This window comes from Macrobrachium nipponense, chromosome 8 (genome assembly GCF_015104395.2).
Source record: "Macrobrachium nipponense isolate FS-2020 chromosome 8, ASM1510439v2, whole genome shotgun sequence".
Classification (NCBI taxonomy): Eukaryota; Metazoa; Arthropoda; class Malacostraca; order Decapoda; family Palaemonidae; genus Macrobrachium; species Macrobrachium nipponense.
The window spans coordinates 115,759,880-115,782,379 of record NC_087203.1 but is presented as its reverse complement, the minus strand read 5'-3'; the positions used below and the strand labels follow the sequence as shown (position 1 = coordinate 115,782,379).

The 22,500-nt window shown below is 34.4% G+C and overlaps 1 protein-coding gene across 1 annotated transcript in view; it reads right to left on the bottom strand.

Moving 5' to 3' along the window:
• The window catches only part of LOC135222968 (homeotic protein proboscipedia-like), a 244,038-nt gene that overhangs the window by 193,260 nt on the left and 28,278 nt on the right, over nt 1-22,500 (bottom strand). Inside the window, exon 2 of the mRNA XM_064261448.1 lies at nt 18,817-18,831. Within this exon, the coding sequence (XP_064117518.1) occupies nt 18,817-18,831 (15 nt within the window). The remainder of the gene's footprint in view (nt 1-18,816; nt 18,832-22,500) is intronic.

Below are 22,500 nucleotides of genomic sequence, written 5' to 3'. Positions count from 1 at the left end.
AAACGTCCTTTACGTTAGCAGATGTTCATCTGCTAAGTAAAGGATGTTTGAACGTCGAAAGATCTCACGGATACCCCGTTGTTTATTTTTCCTCGTGGCATATATCTTTATTTATGGATTTATCACGTTCCTAACTTCCGTGATTTCGTGTGTATCGCTTATTTGTAATATATAAATGTCTTTTTCTAACCAGTAATTTGAATTTGTTTCTCTGAATTTAACCTGATATATAATTGCCAAGCCAATGAAGCCAATACCTCCATTTCCCCTCCATCTTCCATCCGATTTAGAGATCATCCTCTCATTGAATACTCCCTAATTATGAGAGTATTCTTTTTATAAATATTCTTTGAGAGTTACGTCTTCCTTCGATACGTTTGATTTTTCATCTTTATTCATCCTTTGGAACACAGATGGTAAATACAATCAGTGACGTATGCAGCAGAAATGTCAAGAACAGACATAATAATAATAATAATAATAATAATAATAATAATAATAATAATAATAATAATAATAATAATAATAATAATACCCTTCCAAGCAAAGTAGGCTATAAACACACCTTTACAAATTGCTCTGAAAGTAATAATAATAATAATAATAATAATAATAATAATAACAACAATAATAATAATAATAATAATAATAATAATAATAATAATAATAATAATAATAATAATATTCTTCTAAGAAAATTAGGCTGAAAACACACCTTTAAAAATCGCTTTGAAAGTATCACTTGATTTGTTAAGTAATATAATAATACTAAATAATAATAATAATAATAATAATAATAATCTAATAATAATAATAATATAATAACAATAATAATAATACCCTTCCAAGCAAAGTAGGCTATAAACACACCTTTACAAATTGCTCTGAAAGTAATAATAATAATAAATAATAATAATAATAATAATAATAATAATAATAATAATAATAATAATAATATTCTCAGGAAATTAGGCTGAAAACAGATGTTTTTAAAAAAATCGCTTTGAAAATATCAATTGACAGCAAGCAATACTAATGTCTGCCTGCCATTTTGATAAGCGCTCCGTTAAACTTAATATCGTAAAAAATATCATTACTCAGGAACACGTGTCCTGATTGATTGGATAATTGCTCTAATCTTCGTGTTTCTCGTGAAGTCTGATTTGATCGAGGTCGCGATCAAATCCAATTCTTTATGTGTCTGTATGCTTGTATTTTATATATATATATATATATATATATATATATATATATATATATATATATATATATATATATATATATGTATATCATATTGCGCGGTCAAGGGCAGGAATACGCTGGGGACTCGTAATTCTTTTATTGGTTCCTACGTTTCGGGTTTCGTGGTCGCATCGTCAGGGAATTGTAAGGGGAAATTGTATAATAAATTAATTAAAAGTACTGAAAGGCTAAAACTGAATTATGTCAATATATATATATATATATATATATATATATATATATATATATATATATACATACACACATATACGCAATAAGTGTGCATGCATACATTAAAAGTACGTCTATTCGTGCAGGGAAACTTAAAGCAGACTTATTATTAAAAACGATATGTATACAGTGAAAGACAGACAGCCCCCCAGAGATATACTTTCGAGTTCATTGTTGAGATAACCCGCTGATGCCAAATACGTATTCAAAACTGCTCATTTAGCCTGGAGCGTCAGAAGACACTGGGCTTGCGTTGAAGTGACGAATACCGAGAGAGATAAGTATTGTGGCCTTACGCCAGTGACTCATCATAGTAGGGTCTGGCAATCATTGATTTAAGGGTGGTGAAGGGGGGGGAAAGGGAAGGGGAGAGGGGTGTGTAGGGATGGTAATGAGGAGGAGGAGGAGGAGGAGGAAGAAGAGGAAGAGGAAGAAGAAGAATCTGAGAAGATTAGGGTGAGGAAGGATACGGGTTTCCTTTCTCTGTCTCTGTCGGAAGTGGACACATGCAAATTAATGATTGGAATAAGTTTTGATATAGAAATATTTTCTGTTTACCTTTTGTTTTAATATTCGTTGTACTAATTAATAGCATAAATACACACAAACACTAATGAATTGTTCTAGATAGTTTGCTGTTAAATTATACTTCCCGAACATTTCAATAATTTTCTACACAATTCTTGCAGTACAGATTAATTGATAATTTAGTTACTAGACTAGTCACCCGAATAAAATCAGATTTCGCTTGCTATAAATAAACATTAATTAAATTAATCACAGACGTCTTAGTTACAGATTAAAACATCCTCTTTAACGAAAGAATTCAGCATATTTCATTGATAAAAGAAATTTAAATTATAAACATATGTTATCTGACTGATTAAAACATCTTACTTCAAAGATATATTTTTCCTATCCTATGTTGCAAAAGTCTTATGAATGTTGTTAAAAATGTCATAAAATGTTTACCTTCAGAGGTTATAGGATGGAATCTGATGTATGTTGGGGTTATAGTGATTGGAATTCCTGAGTGTTAGTGTTTTATTTAGTGTAAAACCACGATACCTGTACAGTATCTTATGCACTGGAATGCATCGCTACCAAAAAGTTAAAGATGCTGAGAATAATGTCATTATTGATACGTTCTCTTTTGTGTCTGATTTATTTCCCTGATTTAACAACAATAATGTGAATTCCTCCCCTCTTATTATGAGGGACAATGTTATACTTGTAATGTGTTTACATAAGGAAGATATGATAGTAAGTGAACATTTTAATTAATTAATTAATTTTTTTTGTCTCTGGATTTTTTGTCTTTTTCTGGATTTTTTTTCTTTTTCTGAATTTTTTCCCTTATGTTTGGATAAGCAAATTATTACTATAATATGAGCGGTTTTTTTTCTAGGGAAAATTTTTATTTATCTATTTGGATATGCAACTTATTACGGTAAATGAATTTTTAATGTTTTTCGGGAAAGTGTTTTTTTATATATTTAGATTAGCAAGTACAGGAATTTTAATTTATTTTGTTTTTCGGGGAAATTATTTTTTCTTATTACGTTGAATGAACGTTTTGTGATTTTTATGAGAACATGGTTTTTGTTTTCTTAATATATTTAGATAAGCAGGTTATTACAATAAATGAACTTTGTTTTGTGTATCTTTTTAAGGGAAAATTTATTGTATTACAGTAAATGAAACTTTTTGTGTGTTTTTCGCGAAAGTTTTTTTTTATTACAATAATTGAAAGTTTTATGCGTCTTTTTCGGAGAAAAGTGTTATTTTTTTACATTAAAATAAGCAATTTATCATAGAAAATGAAAAAATTTTTGCCGTCTTTTTCGGGATATATATTTTTGACATATAAAGATAAGCAAGTTGTTACAGTAAATGTTTTTTTTTTTTTTTTTTTGTGAATGTAATCATTTACGCCAAGTCATTGTTCGAGGTCGAAATTTATATTGGGCAGCCTTTTTTGAAACCCTCGATGTAGGGGTGTGTGTGTGTGTGTGTGTGTGTGTGTGTCTGTGTGTTCTTTCGTTCGGGAATCTCTTATTCTCGGATTTTTGTTGGAGATTTATGACGGGCGCGTGTACAAAAGGAAGACATTAATTACAAAACTCTTTTTGGAATAGAAGAAGAAGAAGAAGAAGGCGAAATACCCACAAATCAAATCCTCCTCCCATTACTCAAAAGGCGAGGAAAATATGGTGGAGATTTCCCTCTGTAACCCAAGGGGACCAAAGTCCGCCCGCGAGCGAGTGGAGACGAGAGACGCGAAGACGGTTTCCAGAGGTCTGGAAGCCCGCCCTTCCAGTCCGCGCGCTCAAAACACCTTCCCATACACCTTCCGGCGCGGCGGCCCTTGGCCCAACAAACTCCCCTTTCCATCTCCCTCCTCCCTCCTCCCTCCTCCCTTTCCCTTCCTCTTCCAGCACCGACTTCCATACACCTTCCAGTCCGTGGTCCAACCACTCCCCTCTATCCTTCCCTTCTCCTACCCTTCCCCCTCCTCCTCCACTCCTCCCTTCCCCTTCCACTTCACTGCACTCCCCTCTCATTCTCCTATCCTCCACTCCCCTTCATTCCCCTCCCCTTCCCTTACCCTCCCCTTCATTCCCCTCCCCACCCCTACCGACCCTCCCCTCCACCTCCCCTTTCCCTCACTCCTACTCCCCTCTTCATTCCCCTACCCTCCCGCACCGACCCTCCCCTTTCCCCCTCCCTCCCTCCTCCTCCCTCCCATCCCCTTCCTTACCCTCCCCTTCCCCTCCCCATCCCCTTCCCTTCCCCATCTATTACACTCTCCTTCATTCCCCTACCCTCACCGCCCAACCGCCATCCCCTCCCTTCCAGTCCCCCTACCCTTCCCTCTCCCCCCCTCTCTCCGACCTCCAGAAATGTAAACATTGCTCCTGGGTACTACTTCTTCTTCCTCCTCTTTTTCTTCTTCATCTTGTTCTTCTGCGTCGCCTACGGGTTGGTTTGGGCACTTGGGAGAGGAATCGTGGAATCTAAGTCATTTTTACCTGGGCTGTCATTATCTCTCTCTCTCTCTCTCTCTCGTCTCTCTCTCTCTCTCTCTCTCTCTCTCTCATACAGTTGAGCGTATTTCCTCTTCCACCTTGTTCTTTCATTCTTCGATTTTGGTGTAGAATACAAATATAATCAACGTGTCTCTTAGAAATATTTAATATTGCAAAATATGCAGAGTTATAGGTTTAATATTATTATTATTATTATTATTATTAATATTATTATTATTATTATTATTATTTTATTTTATTGAATATAATGGCAGAGTTTTTCAGAATTGATTTTATACAAAATTCTCTCAATTTTGCATAAAATCAGTTCAGTAAATTCTTTCATTATTTTCAATAAAACATGTTTGAAAGAAGGTCTGTTTCCAGCATTATTATTATTATTATTATTATTATTATTATTATTATTATTATTATTATTATTATTATTGCATGGATGTGCATGTCCTGTGGAAAACCTTTCCATTGCGTACGAACATCGGTGAATGAATAAGATTAATATTTTTTGTTTTTTGGCAGAAGTGAAGTATTTAGTAAATATTTAGCTTTAAATAAGGATTTAGCTTATACTCAACTATTTCATTGCGAGCGGCCAAGAAGTTAGAATTAAAAGGCAATGCTCATTTCAGTAACTTGCAATTATTTCTGTTGGTTTTAATTATTTTGTTATAGTTTTCCATTTGCGCCGTAAACCGTCGAATTCGTAAGTAATTTAATGTCATTTGTAATAAATTCATTTATTTTTAATTTACGCTGTAAACTCGGGAATTCATACATTTTTCATTTACTCTATAAACCCTTGAATTAATGAGTATTTTATGTTCATTTGTAATGAATTCATGCATTTTTCATTTACGCTGTAAACCCTGAATTCGTATCTTAATATAATTTGTAATGACTTCATAAATTTTTTCATTTACGCTGTAAACTCGTGTATTCATAAGTCTTTTAAGATAATTGGTAATAAATTCATCCATTTTTCATTTACGTGGATGCATATATTTTTCATTTACTCTGTAAACTCGTGAATTCATTCATTTTTCATTTACATTGTAAACCCTTGAATGAATGAGTACTTTTATGTTCATTTATAATAAATCCCTTGATTTCATAAGCATTTTAAGATCATTCGTAATTAACTCATGCATTGCTAGTGAAAAGCACATTCATACTGCTTATCGTGTAATTTGTGTTAGCATTCTTTATTCTCAACGTAAAGACCAAAAAAAAAAAAAGGTGGGGGTTGGGGGGGGTGGGGGGGGGCCAACATAATGTCAGAGAATTGCAATGTACAACTGCATGCTAATAAGCCAACCATTGCAAGCCTGCTCAACACTTCTAATGAGTTTGCAACATGCTACCTCGTATCTCAGCGCCTTTGTGACTAATAAGAGAAAAGTAGCTGAGAATTAATTTATAAAAATGTATATTTTGTTGTTGTTGTTGTTGGTGTTTACGTTAATTGTAGAAATTGCCATGTGAGGAGGGTAATACGTGTTTACTGTTTATCTACGTAGAATACGGTTGGTAACTTAAAATATATATATTTTTTATTTTTTATTATTAAATAATACCGTGGGGACTGTACGTCATTTCTGTATTCTTACATAAAATACGGTCGGCAACCTGAAGATTTTACTTAAAATTGTGGCTAGGCCCCACATTCCTTAAGCCCGTTATTTCTCCACCTTAAAACGAAATTAGCCCTCTTCACCCCACCCCCCCCACCCCCCCCCCACCCCCCGACCGCTGCGCATTGAAAAAAAAAACGGGGGGGGGGGGGGGGTGGGGGGGGGGGGCGTGATTGCCCGTCGGAATAAATGCAAATGGTGGCACAGCTCACCTGAACAGGCTGAGTTTGCTCCCTAACACGGGCGAACTTCCGCCGTAAATCGGGTCCGACAAACTAGCCCAGCCAGTTTGGGACGCTAGTTTGGTATGTATCGGGAACTAGCAGCAGGGGAGAGAGAATTCCCGTCGGGAATTTTCTCTTGGAATTTTGGATTTTTTTTTTTTTTTTTTTTTTTTTTTTTTTTTTTTTTTTTTTTTTTGTAAGCTCCGGGTGTGTGTGGGTATAGGAGATGTTCCTGTAAACGGGAATCCACTCTCTCTCTCTCTCTCTCTCTCTCTCTCTCTCTCTCTCTCTCTCTCTCTCTTTCTCTAAGCTAGGCTAGTTTGGGATGTATCGGGAACTATTTAGTTGTAGGGGAGAGTATTCCCGTCAGGAATTTTCTCTTGGGAATCTTTTCCGGAAGCTTGGGGGGTCAGGGGATAGGGAAGGGAATCTCTCTCTCTCTCTCTCTCTCTCTCTCTCTATCTATCTATCTATCTATCTATCTAGTACGCACAGCGGTTTTGTGCGACGAAATCATAAAATTGAGTCATATGAGAAAGTCATCTTTTTAAATGGATAAAATAGAATTCAAACAGAATAGCTCTCTCTCTCTCTTCTCCTCCTCTCTCTCTCCTTCCCTCCACTCTCTCTCCCCCCTCCCCCTCTCTCTCTCGTCTCTCTCTCTCTCAGCTGCGTTTAGTGCGAGGTAATTATGAAAATTATTTTATGATTTGTGACTATGAAGATTCCTCTAGGACAGCTGTTCTAGGTACGCTTAGAATTAGGACACTTATAGATATTTGTATTTGAGATTTAAACAGCATGTTATGATAAGTGTTTGTAAGTGCTACCATAGAAAATTCACAAATTAAAACTCCTGGCATATGCTAGCAAAGGCGACTGTCGTTAATTCGTTAAATAATCTCCGTTAAGGTATGAACAATATGTATATATATATAACTATATACATATATATATCTATATATATATATATATATATATATATATATATATATATATATATATATATATCAACTGTCAACTCCATGTTTATGGCTTAACATTGTTTTTCTCATTTATTTATTAAAATTACTCTAGACAAAACACCGTGGTCTTTTAAACGACTTCTATGTTAATTATATGTTTAACTCTATCTTACAGCTTTGACGGAAGAATAGAAGTTGCATATGAAGATGATATGTTTACAATTGTATGTATGCCAAGCAAAATACAGGTTGCATCTTAAACTGAACTGATTACAGTGCACCAGAAGCAAACAAAATGTAGGTTGCAACTTAAACTGATTTGTTTGTAGTGCATCAGAGCCAAACAGAATATAAGCTTTATTTTAAATTGATGTGTCTACAGTGCACCAGAGCCAAGCAAAATATAGTTTGCATCTTAAACTGATTTGTTTACAGTGCACCAGACCCAAGCAAAATATAGATGGTACCTTAAACTGCTTTAATTACAATGAATTAGAACCAAAAAAAAGTTTAATTTTAAATTGGTGTGTTTACAATGCATCATAGCCAAACAAAGTACAGATTGTACCTTAAACTGCTTTGTTTACGATGCCCACCAGAACCAACCAGATAATTGTTTCATCATCTTCAGAGCCAAGCAGAATATAAGTTTCATCGTAAACTGATGTGTTTACAATGCATCAGATGCAAACAAAATATAGGTTGCATTTTCAATTTCCAGTTGGTGGTGATTTGAAAAAGGTTTTCATTTAAAAACTTTCGATCTTTGGTCAAGTGTTTGTACTTGAGTACTTTGAAATTTTTTAGTACTTTCATGCGCCTTTCATTATTGTTTACTCCCCCCCCTCTTGAATTCATCCTTGCACTTTGATTATTTAGTTTTTGGTATGATTCCACCCTATTGTGGACTTCATATCGGTGTTATATGGATACTTTAAGAAACTGAATAGTGTATTTTGGTGACGGTAAAACGAGCCGTTACAAAATATATGTTGTATTTCAACCTAATTTGTTTACAGTACATCAGAGCCAAGTAAGATAAAAGGCTGCATTTTGAACTGACGTGTTTGCAATACATCAGACCCAAACAAAATATATGTTGCATTTTAAATTTAACTGCTTGCAATCAATCGAAACCACAACACCATTCAAACACCATCAAAAGAACCCTGGATTTCAATCTCGATTCCCGAACTCAATCTATAAAACAACGGTACCGTCCTAAGTGCATCTCTCATAATTAGCAGATAATACCCCTCCACAAAAAGAAGAAAAAAATAACAGCAATTAGAGAAAGAGAGAGAATAGTCATGATAGCGTGACCGAGGTAATGGAACTGGCTATTGAATAATCAGATTCTCTGTCTCCAGTGATTTCTGCTTCCTCGACGCCCAGTTTTATCTGATAATGTGACCGACTGGCTCCCATTGTCGGGAAACTTAACGAAAGGAAATGGGGAAAAAAATGAGAAAGGAGAAAAAAAAAACAATTGCGAAAGTATCCATTGGAAACGGAAGTATATAAAAGAGAATGTGGTGAGTTGGTTTAGGTGTAAAGGGATAAATGAATTGATAAAGGGTCTTGGATGTTAAGTAGAGAAACTGATTATTTGCGTTGATTTTGTGGCCTTCAAGATACGTTGCATGAATGTGCAATATATTTGTAATTTAGAATATATATAATATATATATATATATATATATATATTATATATATATATATATATATATATATATATATAATATATATATATATAATATATATATATAGTATATATATATATATATATATATATATATATATATATATACGTATGTAGAAGGTTTAATGATATATTTCAGAGCATCAACTTTCTACATTTTCGGGTTTTTATGGGCTCCTTTTATTAAATGGAATTTTGTTTACCAGATAATATTTCACAGATAGATATATATATATATATATATCTTATATATATAGATATATATAATACTATATATATATATATATATATATAGAGTTAATTAATTTTCATTTCGAAGTGTAGACTTATTTGGATGTTTCATTAATTAGACCGTTCGATAACGTGGAATTTATCCTAACTAATATCTTTAATTAATGATAGATTTTCTTTTGATCTTTCCGTCTACTTTTTTTTTTTTTTTTTAGGGAGTTGGACCCTTCCTCCCCACCCCCTCCCCCTCCCCCCTCCCCCCCACCCAGAGTTCCGGTTTTCCTCCATAAACATTCCATCGAGATAAGAGAAAGCGAAGAGGGTCATCAACAGCATCCAGTGCGATCGAGTCATCAGATCGAGTCATCAGATCGACCCATCAGATTGATTCATGAGGTCGAGCCACCAGATCGAGCCTTCATATCGAATCATTACGCCGAGCCACGAGATCGAACTATCAGATCGAGGCATAAGAACAAGCCATGAGATCGAGCTGTCAGACCGAGCCACCAGATCGAGCAATCAGATCGAGCCACCAGATCGAATCATTACACCGAGATCGAACTATCAGATCGAGCCATAAGATCAAGTTACCAGTTGAGCCACCAGATCGAGCCATGAGATCGATCAACCAGATTGAGCCACAATCGAACCACCAATTCGAAGCGGAAGTTCTGCGACCCAGTAGACAAGACGTCCTGGCGATGATGATGATGATAATGATGATGATGATCGAACCCTAAAAAAAAACCGTTTATCCGCAGAGGCCAAAACAGTACACAGACCTGCGGAGGATTTCCGCCCGCGGGAGGGAGGGAGGTCGCGGAATGCGACAGACTCACCCGTGAATTATCATCCAACCAGCCCCCTCCCCCCCCCCCCCAACCCCCCCCCCAAACCCCCCGTTATGGATAAGTTATGACTAATGACGGACCCTTATCGGGAAACCCACCTGTAATGGAAAGCTTGTGTTGGTGGTGGCGGCCCAGTCTTGCCCCTTAATGAACCTCTAATTAAAAAGCCAAGACAATTTCCTGTCTGTATATTGGAAGCTGTGATGTCCTTCCCACACCCATCCTGAAATCCGATCCCTCTCGGGACTGACTGCTGGGTGGTGGTGGGCGGGCCTATTCTCTCTATGCCCCACCCCCCCCCCCCCCCCCCCCCCCCCCCCCCCATCCCGTCACCTCCACCTACTCCTCCACCTACTCCTCCTCCTCCCTAATTTCGATTTAGCCCTCCAAACAGTTTGATGTAACCTCAGGGGCTTGCAGTATAGGAATATGCCCCTAAGGAACTCTCTCTGAATACTTTCATTTTGAAAAAGCAATGAAAAGTAGTATAGGCCTTTGTTTGTAAGCCTTTTTTTTTTCTAGTACAAGTTGTGCCCTTTCTCTTTGTAGAAAGTAATGAAAAGTAGGCTTTGTTTGGAAGCCTTTTCTAATAAAGTAATGAAAAGTAGTCCTAAGTTTGTAAGTCTTTCTCTAGTACAAGTTGTGCTCTCTCTCTATGTAGAAAGTAATGAAAAGTAGTCCTAAGTTTGTAAGTCTTTCTCTAGTACAAGTTGTGCCCTTTCTCTATGTAGAAAGTAATGAAAAGTAGACTGTTTGGAATCCTTTTAATAAAGTGATGAAAAGTAGGCTTAAGTTTGTAAGTCTTTTTCTAGTACAAGTTGTGCCCTTTCTCTTTGTAGGAAGTAATGAAAAGTAGGCTTTGTTTGCAAGCCTTTTCTAATAAAGAATTTAATGAAAAGTAGGCCTTAGTTCTAATAAAAGTTTTGCCTTTTTTTGTTATAAAGTAATGAAAAGTAGGCTTTGTTTGTAAGCCTATTCTAATGAGGAAAGTAATGAAAAGTAGGCCTTAGTTTGTAAGCCTTTTTCTAGTACAAGTGGGCCTTTTATTTTGTAGAAAGTAATTTTGTAGAAAGCAAAGGAAAAGTAAGCCTTGATTGTACTTTTCTAGTACAAGTTGATCTTTCTTTCTGTAGAAAGTAAACCTTGATTGTAGGCCTTTTCTAATACAAGTTGACCTTTCTTTCTGTAGAAAGTAAAGGAAAAGAAGGCCTTGATTGTACTTTTCTAATACAAGTTGACCTTTCTTTCTGTAGAAAGTAAAGAAAAGTATTCCTTGATCCTACTTTTCTATTACAAGTTGACCTTTCTTTTTGTAGAAAGTAAAGGAAAAGTAGGCCTTGATCGTACTTTTCTAATACAAGTTTACCTTTCTTTTTGTAGAAAGTAAAGGAAACGTAAGCCTTGATTGTACTTTTCTTATACAAGTTGACCTTTTTGTAGAAAGTCAAGGAAAAGTAAGCCTTGATTGTAAGCCTTTTCTAATGCAAGTTGACCTTTCTTTTTGTAGAAAGTCAAGGAAAAGTAAGCCTTGATTGTAAGCCTTTTCTAATGCAAGTTGACCTTTCTTTTTGTAGAAAGTCAAGGAAAAGTAAGCCTTGTTTGCAAAACTTTTCTAATGAAAGTCCTTTCGCGAAAGACTGAGGGAACATAAACATGCTTTATATAGGAATTACTTGAAAAAAATTATTGTGGCTTTATTAAAAATTCCAATAAACCAGGAAAAGATACTTTCGTATTAAAAGCAAGTCTTGCAAGTAGGGAGGTCCCTTTCACTTATAAAAAATTGAAGTGGCAAGTGGTTTTAAACAAGCCTTCTGTTTACGAATATAAAGGTCTATAAAATCTATAAAATCTATTGAATTGAATTTCCTTTGCCTTGTAACACAATTAACTCTTTAGAGGAGAATTCAATCCTGATATACCGAAATGTCTTAGGAAGTATTACTGTACATAGAGTGTAGTTCTTGGTTTGATATTTTCAAATGTACTACAGAACATTTTACGCGGTTTCGTTACTGATATCAGCGTATGCGTTTACCATACATGAAGAGAAATTTTATTATTATTATTATTATTTTTTTTTTTTTTTTTTTTTTTTTTTTTTTTTTTTTTTTTTTTTTTTTTTTTTTTTTTTTTTTTTTTTGCTCTATCACAGTCCTCCAATTCGACTGGGTGGTATTTATAGTGTGGGGTTCCGGGTTGCATCCTGCCTCCTTAGGAGTCCATCACTCTTCTTACTATGTGTGCCGTTTCTGGGATCACACTCTTCTGCATGAGTCCTGGAGCTACTTCAGCCTCTAGTTTTTCTAGGTTCCTTTTCAGGGATCTTGGGATCGTGCCTAGTGCTCCTATGATTATGGGTACAATTTCCACTGGCATATCCCATATCCTTCTTATTTCTATTTTCAGATCTTGATACTTATCCAATTTTTCCTCTCTTTTCTCTTCAACTCTGGTGTCCCATGGTATTGCAACATCAATGAGTGATACTTTCTTCTTGACTTTGTCAATCAACGTCACGTCTGGTCTGTTTGCACGTATCACCCTATCCGTTCTGATACCATAGTCCCAGAGGATCTTTGCCTGATCGTTTTCTATCACTCCCTCAGGTTGGTGCTCGTACCACTTATTACTTGCAAGGTAGCTGATGTTTCTTGCACAGGCTCCAGTGGAGGGCTTTTGCCACTGAATCATGCCTCTTTTTTGTACTGGTTCTGTGCAAGTGCCGTCATTCACTTGCTATGTGGTTTATGGTTTCATTTTTCGTATTGCACTTCCTACATATGGGAGAGATGTTATTTCCGTCTATCGTACTTTGAACATATCTGGTTCTTAGGGCCTGATCTTGTGCCGCTGTTATCATTCCTTCAGTTTCCTTCTTTAGCTCTCCCCTCTGTAGCCATTGCCAATTGTCATCGCTGGCTAGTTCTTTAGTCTGTCTCATGTATTGTCCGTGCATTGGTTTGTTGTGCCAGTCCTCTGTTCTTTCTGTCTTTCTCCTGTCTCTGTATATTTCTGGGTCTTCGTCTGCTTTTATTAGTCCTTCTTCCCATGCACTCTTTAGCCACTCGTCTTCACTGGTTTTCAGATATTGCCCAAGTGCTCTGTTTTCGATGTTTGACGCAGTCCTCTATACTTAGTAGTCCTCTCCCTCCTTCCTTTCGTGTTATGTATAGTCTGTCCGTATTTGCTCTTGGGTGTAGTGCTTTGTGTATTGTCATATGTTTCCTGGTTTTTCTGATCTATGCTGCGGAGTTCTGCCTTCGTCCAGTCCACTATTCCTGCGCTGTATCTGATTACTGGCACTGCCCATGTGTTTATGGCTTTTGTCATATTTCCGGCGTTGAGTTTTGACTTGAGTATCGCCTTGAGTCTCTGCATATATTCTTTCCTGATCGTGTCCTTCATCTCTTGGTGTTTTATATCTCCTCCTTCCATTATTCCAGGTATTTGTATCCTGTCTCATCTATGTGTTTGATGTTGCTCCCATCTGGTAGCTTTATCCCTTCAGTTTCTCGTTACTTTGCCTTTTTGTATGTTGACTAAGGCGCATTTTCTATTCCAAACTCCATCCTGATGTCCCCAGATACAATCCTTACGTCTGGATTAGGGTATCTATTTCCTTGATGCTCTTACCATACAGCTTGATGTCGTCCATGAACATCAGATGGTTGATTCTGTTGCCTCTTTTCTTGAGTTGGTACCCGGCATCCATCTTGTGTAGTACTTTTGTCATGGGAATCATGGCTACTACGAAGAGTAGTGGGGACAGTGAGTCGCCCTGGAAGATCCCTCTTCTGATTATTAACCTCTGCTAGTCTTATTCCAGAGCTTGTAAGTATTGGTTATTCCAGTTGCGTCATTGTATTTTTGAGGAAGCTGATGGTATTTTCCTCTGCCCCATATATTTTCAGGCATTCTATTAGCCATGTGTGTGGTATCATGTCGAAGGCTTTCTTATAGTCTATGCATGCCATGCTTAGGTTGGTTTTCCTTCTCCTACTGTTCTTCATTACCATTTTGTCTATCAGGAGCTGGTCTTTTGTGCCCCTACACTTCCTTCTGCAGCCTTTCTGTTGGTGGGGGATGGTGTTTGTCTCCTCTAGGTAGTTGTATAGCCTTTCACTGATGATACCTGTTAGTAACTTCCACATTATTGGTAGGCAGGTGATAGGCCTGTAGTTACTGGCTATATTTCCCTTACTCTTGTCTTTTTGTACTAAGGATGGTTCTTCCTGTGGTCATCCATTTGGTGCTTGTGAATTTGAGATACAATGCTGGAGTTGTTCTGCTATTCGTGGGTGTAGGGCCTTGAAGCTTTTGAGCCAGTATCCATGGACTTCATCGGGACCTGGGGCTTTCCAGTTTGGCATTTCTTTAGTTGGTGTCTGACTGTTGTCGGTCGTGCTGGTCTGTTGAATCTTTCGTTTTTATTCTCCCTTTTGTTCGTTCTTCCCTTGACTTCCTGGAGCCATGTTGCATGTTTGTTGTGTGATACCGGATTGCTCCATATGTTTTCCCAGAGTCTCTTACTTGGTTCGGCTTCAGGAATTTCTGGGGTGGTTGTCTTCCCCTCTTAGTTGGTTGTATAGTCTTTTCTGGTGGTTACCGAATAGTTTGTTCTGTTGGTATCCCTTATTCCTGTTCATGTACCGTTGGATCTTATGTGCTTTGGCCCTTAAGCCTCTGTTTTACATCTTCTATTGTGTTGTTTAGTCCCCTCTCTTGTACTTTGTATTTCTCGTTGAGTTCCTCCCTTGTTTTTCTTGCTTCTTAGCCTTTTTTCTTTTTTCTGCCATCTCTTTCAGTTTACTCAAGTCAGATCTCATCACCATGATTTGCTTTTCCAGGCGCCTTTTCCAAGGAGGTTGCTGTTTTGGTTTCTGTTGGGTTGGGTTGTGGGGGCTGGTGGTGTTTGGTGTTCGAATTCCCATTATTATTATTATTATTATTATTATTATTATTATTATTATTATTATTATTATTCTTATTATATTAAAATTAAAAACTCTAGTGATTGCTTTTAAAAAGTACAGACTGGTTGAATGGTATTATTCATTCATTATTAGTTATTATTATTTTATTCATTACTTTCATTCATTATTATTATTAATTATTATTATTATTATTATTTATTTAAGTTATTTTTTTTTTTTTATTTTTTTTTTTTTTTGCTCTATCACAGTCCTCCAATTCGACTGGGTGGTATTTATGTGTGGGGTTCCGGGTTGCATCCTGCCTCCTTAGGAGTCCATCACTTTTCTTACTATATGTGCCGTTTCTAGGATCACACTCTTCTGCATGAGACCTGGAGCTACTTCAGCCTCTAGTTTTTTCTAGATTCCTTTTCAGGGATCTTGGGATCGTGCCTAGTGCTCCTATGATTATGGGTACGATTTCCACTGGCATATCCCATATCCTTCTTATTTCTATTTTCAGATCTTGATACTTATCCATTTTTTCCCTCTCTTCTCTTCAACTCTGGTGTCCCATGGTATTGCGACATCAATGAGTGATACTTTCTTCTTGACTTTGTCAATCAACGTCACGTCTGGTCTGTTTGCACGTATCACCCTATCCGTTCTGATACCATAGTCCCAGAGGATCTTTGCCTGATCGTTTTCTATCACTCCCTCAGGTTGGTGCTCGTACCACTTATTACTGCAAGGTAGCTGATGTTTCTTGCACAGGCTCCAGTGGAGGGCTTTTGCCACTGAATCATGCCTCTTTTTGTACTGGTTCTGTGCAAGTGCCGGGCATTCACTTGCTATGTGGTTTATGGTTTCATTTTCGTATTGCACTTCCTACATATGGGAGAGATGTTATTTCCGTCTATCGTACTTTGAACATATCTGGTTCTTAGGGCCTGATCTTGTGCCGCTGTTATCATTCCTTCAGTTTCCTTCTTTAGCTCTCCCCTCTGTAGCCATTGCCAATTGTCATCGCTGGCTAGTTCTTTAGTCTGTCTCATGTATTGCCCGTGCATTGGTTTGTTGTGCCAGTCCTCTGTTCTTTCTGTCTTTCTCCAGTCTCTGTATATTTCTGGGTCTTCGTCTACTTTTATTATCCTTCTTCCTATGCAACTCTTTAGCCACTCGTCTTCACTGGTTTTCAGATATTGCCCCAGTGCTCTATTATTATTATTATTATTATTATTATTATTATTATTATTATTATTATTATTATTATTATTATTATTATTATTATTATTAATTATTTTAAAAACTCTATGATTGCTTTTAAAAAGTACACTGTTGAATGCTTATTATTATTATTATTATTATTATTATTATTATTATTATTATTATTATTATTATTATTATTATTATTATTAAAAACTCTATGATTGCTTTTAAAAAGCTCAGACTATTGAATGCTTTAGTCCCGTTTTGTTCATAACAAAAGAAAGGTATTTGTACTTTTGTTTTATCTTTTCCCTTCAGTCTTTCTAAAAGGTTTTTTTAGAACGTGTGAATTAGACGCCAGTATTATTAAGTTCGAATTTAGCATTGCATCTGCTACATATATTTGCTTGACCTGTGTACGCAAATGCCCATTTGATATTTGCGTTGAATGTAATTGTATGCGTTGTAGATGTTTATTGATATTAGGTCAACATCGACCTTTTAAAGTAAAAATGAATAATAGATCAGTATCGACCTTTTAAAGTAAAAATGAATAATAGATCAGTATCGACCTTTTAAAGTAAAAATGAATAATAGATCAGTATCAACCTTTTAAAGTAGAAATAAATAATTAATCAGTATCGACCTTTTAAAGTAAAAATGAATAAAAGATTATTATCTACCATTAAAAAAAACAGAAACTGGAGAGCATTTATATTCAGAGGCATATATTTTGAATATATTTGTTCCCCATTTTGTGTTTTTTTTTCAAGTTTCAAAGGTCGATACTGATCTTTTTATCAATAAACATAAACTCGAGAGCAGTCATATTCAAAAGCATAAATTTTGAACATATATTTTCTACAATATGTGCTTTTGAATATTATTTTGAATGTAATTGTATGATTTTGAATGTAATTGCTCTCCAGTTTTTTTTATTAAGTTTCAAAGGTCGATAAAAAATCAGTATCGACCTTTGGAAAAAAAATTGAAACTAAGCAAAAAAAAAAAAGAAAAGAACCACAAACTGGAGAGCTATTATATGCAAAATCATTTTAAAAATCAAAGGTCGATATTAGATCGTTATCGACCTCTGAAAGTTAAAGAAAAAAAACTGGAGAGCAATTATATTCAAAATTATGTTCAAAAGCATTGTATATTGCAAAACATATATATTCAAAATTTATGCTTTTAAATTTGATTGTTCTCCAGTTCATATTTTACCGATGAAAAGATCAGTATTCACCTTTGAAACTAAAAAAAAAAAAAAAAACACACACACAATGATATTCAAAAGCATATATTTTTTTCAATATATTTGTTCTCCAATTTGCGTTTTTTAAAAGATTTATGTTTCCTATTATTCTTATTAATAATTATAATTATTCCCACAAACAGTGGAAGATGCTTATGTATGAAATTCTGGGGAAGCATTAAAATAAGAAGCATATATTGGTAAACTTTTTCTTAGGACAGGGACACAAATTTAGTCATTAGTATGTGAACAGTACAAATAAATATATGCATTTTACATGTTTCTTATTTTAGAATAATATTTGCATAATATTCACAAAAGGTTAATATGCCTTTGTAAGTAATTCACAGGAAGCATTAAACAAAGAAGCATATATTAAGAAGATTTTGTATTCTCAGGATAGGATAAAAATATATTTTTGTTATATGAAAAATGCTAAAAAAGAAAAAAAAAATAATCGTTTGAAGTATTAATGGGACGTCTTTTCTAAGGACAGGGTCGCAGATTCAATTATCAGTATATGAACAATGCAAAAAAAAAAAAGGTTTTGAATCACTTACTGAGAAACTTTTTTTTCAAAATTGGATTAAAATTCAATTATCGGTATATGAACGATGCAAAAAAAAAAAAAAAAACAATAATAATAGTGTGAAGCATTTGTTGGGAAACTTTTTTTTTTTTTTTCTCAGAATTTGGTTACAATCTATTATCGGTACATGAAGAATGCGCGAGAAAAAAATTCTATTATCGGTATATGAAGAATGCAAATAATTGAATAAATAAATAGATCGTATGGGAGCTTTTTTTTTCTCACAGAATTAGATTACAAATTCTACTATTATCGGTATATGAGCAATGGCAAAAAAAAAAAATATTGTTTAAAGCATTTATTAGGAATTTTCTCTCATAATTGGTTTACAAATTGAATTATCGGTAAATGAGCAATAAAAAAAGAAAGAAAAATAGTTTGAAACATTTACTGGGGAACTTTTTTTCTGAGAATAGGGTCCTAAATTCTATTATTGGGGCATGGAAAATGCTAAAAAAAATTAGTTTTTAGAATTGTTTGTGATTTTTTTTTGTCTCAGGCTAAGAGGACAAATTTATTCTGTTTATGAACAATGCAAAAATAAATAAAAATAAAAATAAAACGTTTGAAGCATTCAGTGGGAAACTGTTTTTTTTTTCTCTTTTTTGTGAGAATAGGGCCACAAGTTAAATTATCGGTAAATGAAAAATGAAATAAAAAAATTTATAAATAAATAAAAGTCAAGTTAGTTTTAGAGGAATATTGAAAAAGACACTTTACCTTGGTGATATCTCGCTGAAAAGGAAAATAGAAAAATCACTCACTTTTATTTTGAAAAAAAAGCATGGAAATATGAGAAGGGGGGTTGGGGGGCAAATATTTATTGGGATAATTTTGAAGGACCAAAAGACATGGAAAATTTATAATTACAAAGTTATGATAATTATTATTATTATTCTTGTTTTATGTTGTGAGTTGTGAGTTCTGATTTGTAAACATTATATATTTGTCCACTAGAAGACTGAATGTCTTGACATCTTTGGAAATTCAAAGTCCTTTTAAAACAGGGCATTTATTCAACCTTTTTCGTCAATACCTGAACCGTTCATGGAAATAGGGACTATGAAGGGATAGGTCAAAGAATGAGGTAAAGACTTTATAAACAAATAACATTTTAAAAGATGATTTGCTTTCGTGCTTCCATTATTTGAAAGTCCAGTCTCTCTCTGTGTGGTGATGTACTCAGTTACATCAGCGAGGACTTCTTCGACAGCTGCTATGCGCATGTTTATGGATTATACATGTTTGTGTTGCATATGTATGTGTACCTGTATGCATGTGTATACTAGGAGATCATTTTACACTTTGAGAGGTGTAAGGTTTCCCGTTCATTTGTATTCTGCGTGCTGTTGATCATTGACACAATCTTTTACTTTATTGTACCTCTGGATCAATAAGTATATAAGTTCAATTATAAATATATATATATATATATATATATATATATATATATATATATATATATATATATATATATATATATATATATATATATATATATATATATATATATATATATATATATATATATATATATATATATATTTATGGCACCTGGCTATCTCTGGAAACAGTATAAAAGTTATGTATGTATGTACATATGTAGTGTGTGTATGTAGGATATGTATATATATATATATATATATATATATATATAATATATATATATATATATATATATATTATATAATATCCATACATACACACATACATATGTACATACATACATAACTTTTATACTGTTTCCAGAGATAGCCAGGTGCCAAAATACCCTTATAATTATCAGCAAGGTTGCGGACACTTTGTTCCAAGGAGAAATTAAATGTAGAAATATGTTGCAGGTCCAAAGTGCTCTGTAAAATAACTGTAATTGTTTTTTTTTTTCCATTGATTTTGTATCTAGTGTCATCCCTGGTAACCGTGGCTTATGACTACAATTCTCAATATTGTTACTGTTATTACCATTAGTAGCAATTTATGGGGGGAGGGGAGGTGGTTAGGGTGAAACCCCATTATAAACCATCTTAGGGGTGCCCGCTACAACACTGCCACGTTTCATGCCCACCGGAACAGCCGTTTGGCCGTGATTGAATGACAGACGGACGGACAGACATAACGCCTATTATAGTAAGATTATGAATACTATCATTTATACCTCTTCAGCAACTGTGTTTACACTTTGTATATTCCACGTGTACATGGCCTTGAGCTGAAATAAAATCTATTATTATTATTATTATTATTTTTTTTTTTTTGCTCTATCACAGTCCTCTAATTAGACTGGGTGGTATTTATAGTGTGGGGTTCCTGGGTTGCATCCTGCCTCCTTAGGAGTCCATCACTTCTTACTATGTGCGCCGTTTCTAGGATCACACTCTTCTGCATGAGTCCTGGAGCTACTTCAGCCTCTAGTTTTTCCAGATTTCCTTTTCTGGGATCTTGGGATCGTGCCTAGTGCTCCTATGATTATGGGTACAATTTCCACTGGCATATCCCATATCCTTCTTATTTCAATTTTCAGTCTTGATACTTATCCATTTTTTCCCTCTCTTTCTTCAACTAAACTGGTGTCCCATGGTATTGCGACATCAATGAGTGATACTTTCTTCTTGATTTTGTCAATCAACGTCACTATTATTATTATTATTGATTATTATTATTATTATTATTATTATTATTATTATTATTATTATTATTATTATTATTATTATTAATAATTTACTGGAAGAAGACATTCATTAAGACAGGTTTTATCGTTAATAATGGCTATTTCAGCCGCGTTTATTTTGTATAGAAGTTTTTCTATTCTTCTTATTACTGACTTTTCCATTTGGCGTTCTAATAACTAATTTGAGTACAGAAGAAAAGTCAGTTATAAGAAAAATAGAAAAACTCTATGCAAAATAAACGCTGCTGAAAATAGCCGTTATTTTCAGTAAAACCTATATTATTATTATTATTATTATTATTATTATTATTATTATTATTATTATTATTATTATTATTATTATTATTAATATTATAATTATTATTATTATTATTATTATTATTATTATTATTAACTTCAAATTTGGCGTTTTGAATGCACTGTTTAACAAAGACCCTAGGTCTGTATGTTAGGAAAAAATCCAAATTAATTTAAGATTTGTCACTTTTGAATGCACTCTTTAGTCAAACCCGGAAACGGTGTAGAATATTATAGAAAAAAAACCCTCTTTGTCTCACAACTGAAAATGTACCTCACTGCAATCTGTCTGTAATACTTTTCAGGCCTATAATTCCCATTATAATCACCACTCTGTATCTGAACTGAACCTGAACTTTTGCTGAAGTCTGTCGGTAGTCCCCTTCAGGCCAATACTTCCCATTATAAATAGCCCTTTCTGCGTCTCATAACTGAAACGGAACGTCACTGAGATCTGTCGGTAATTCCCTTCAGGCCCGCAATTCCTATTATAATCACCACTCTGTATCTAAACTGAAACTGAACCTCACTGAGATCTGTCGGTTGTCCTCTTCAGGTCTGTAATTCCTAATTATGAATCCCTCTTTCTATATTACAACTGAAACTGAACTACACTGAGATCTGTCGGTAATCTCATTCAGGCGTATAATTCCCATTACAAATCCCCCTTTTACGTCTAGTAAATGTGAGTAAATCCCACTGGAATCCGTTAGTAGTAATCCTCCTTCAACACTAAGAAATAAAAGTAAAAAATTTTTTGTGACTACGAAAAAAAAATAAAAAAATAAAATAAAATAAAAATAATCCCCGTCCAAATTATCATGATCCGTAAGTAAAGTATTCCTCTCTTCAACACTAAAAAACAAAATTGAACATTTATTTGTAACTAAAAAAAAAAAAAAAAAAAACAAAAAAAAAAAAAAAAAAAATCCCCGTCCATATCATAATCCTCGTAACCGTTATGTATCCTCTAAATAAATCTTTCAATTCCAATCGGGTATTATATGGTAGATAACTAAATCAACCTCCCATTTTTTTGTAACTACAGATAATAATAAATAAATAAATAGATAAATAAAAAAATATCCCACGTCCATATTATCATAATCCTGGTAACCGTTATGAATTCTCTAAATAAATCCTTCAATTCTAATCAGGTATTCTTTGGTAAACAAGTAAATCAATCTCCCATTTTTTTAACTACAAAGAATAAATAAATAAAAAAATCCCCGTCCATATCATAATCCTGGTAACCGTTATGAATTCTCTAAATAAATCCTTCAATTCCAATCGGGAATTATTTGGTAAACAACTAAATCAATCTCCCACTTTTTTTTGTAACTACAAAAATAAATAAATAAATAAATAAAGTCCTACGTATCATAATCCTGGTAACTGTTACGAATTCTCTAGATAAATCGTTCAATTCCGATCGGGTA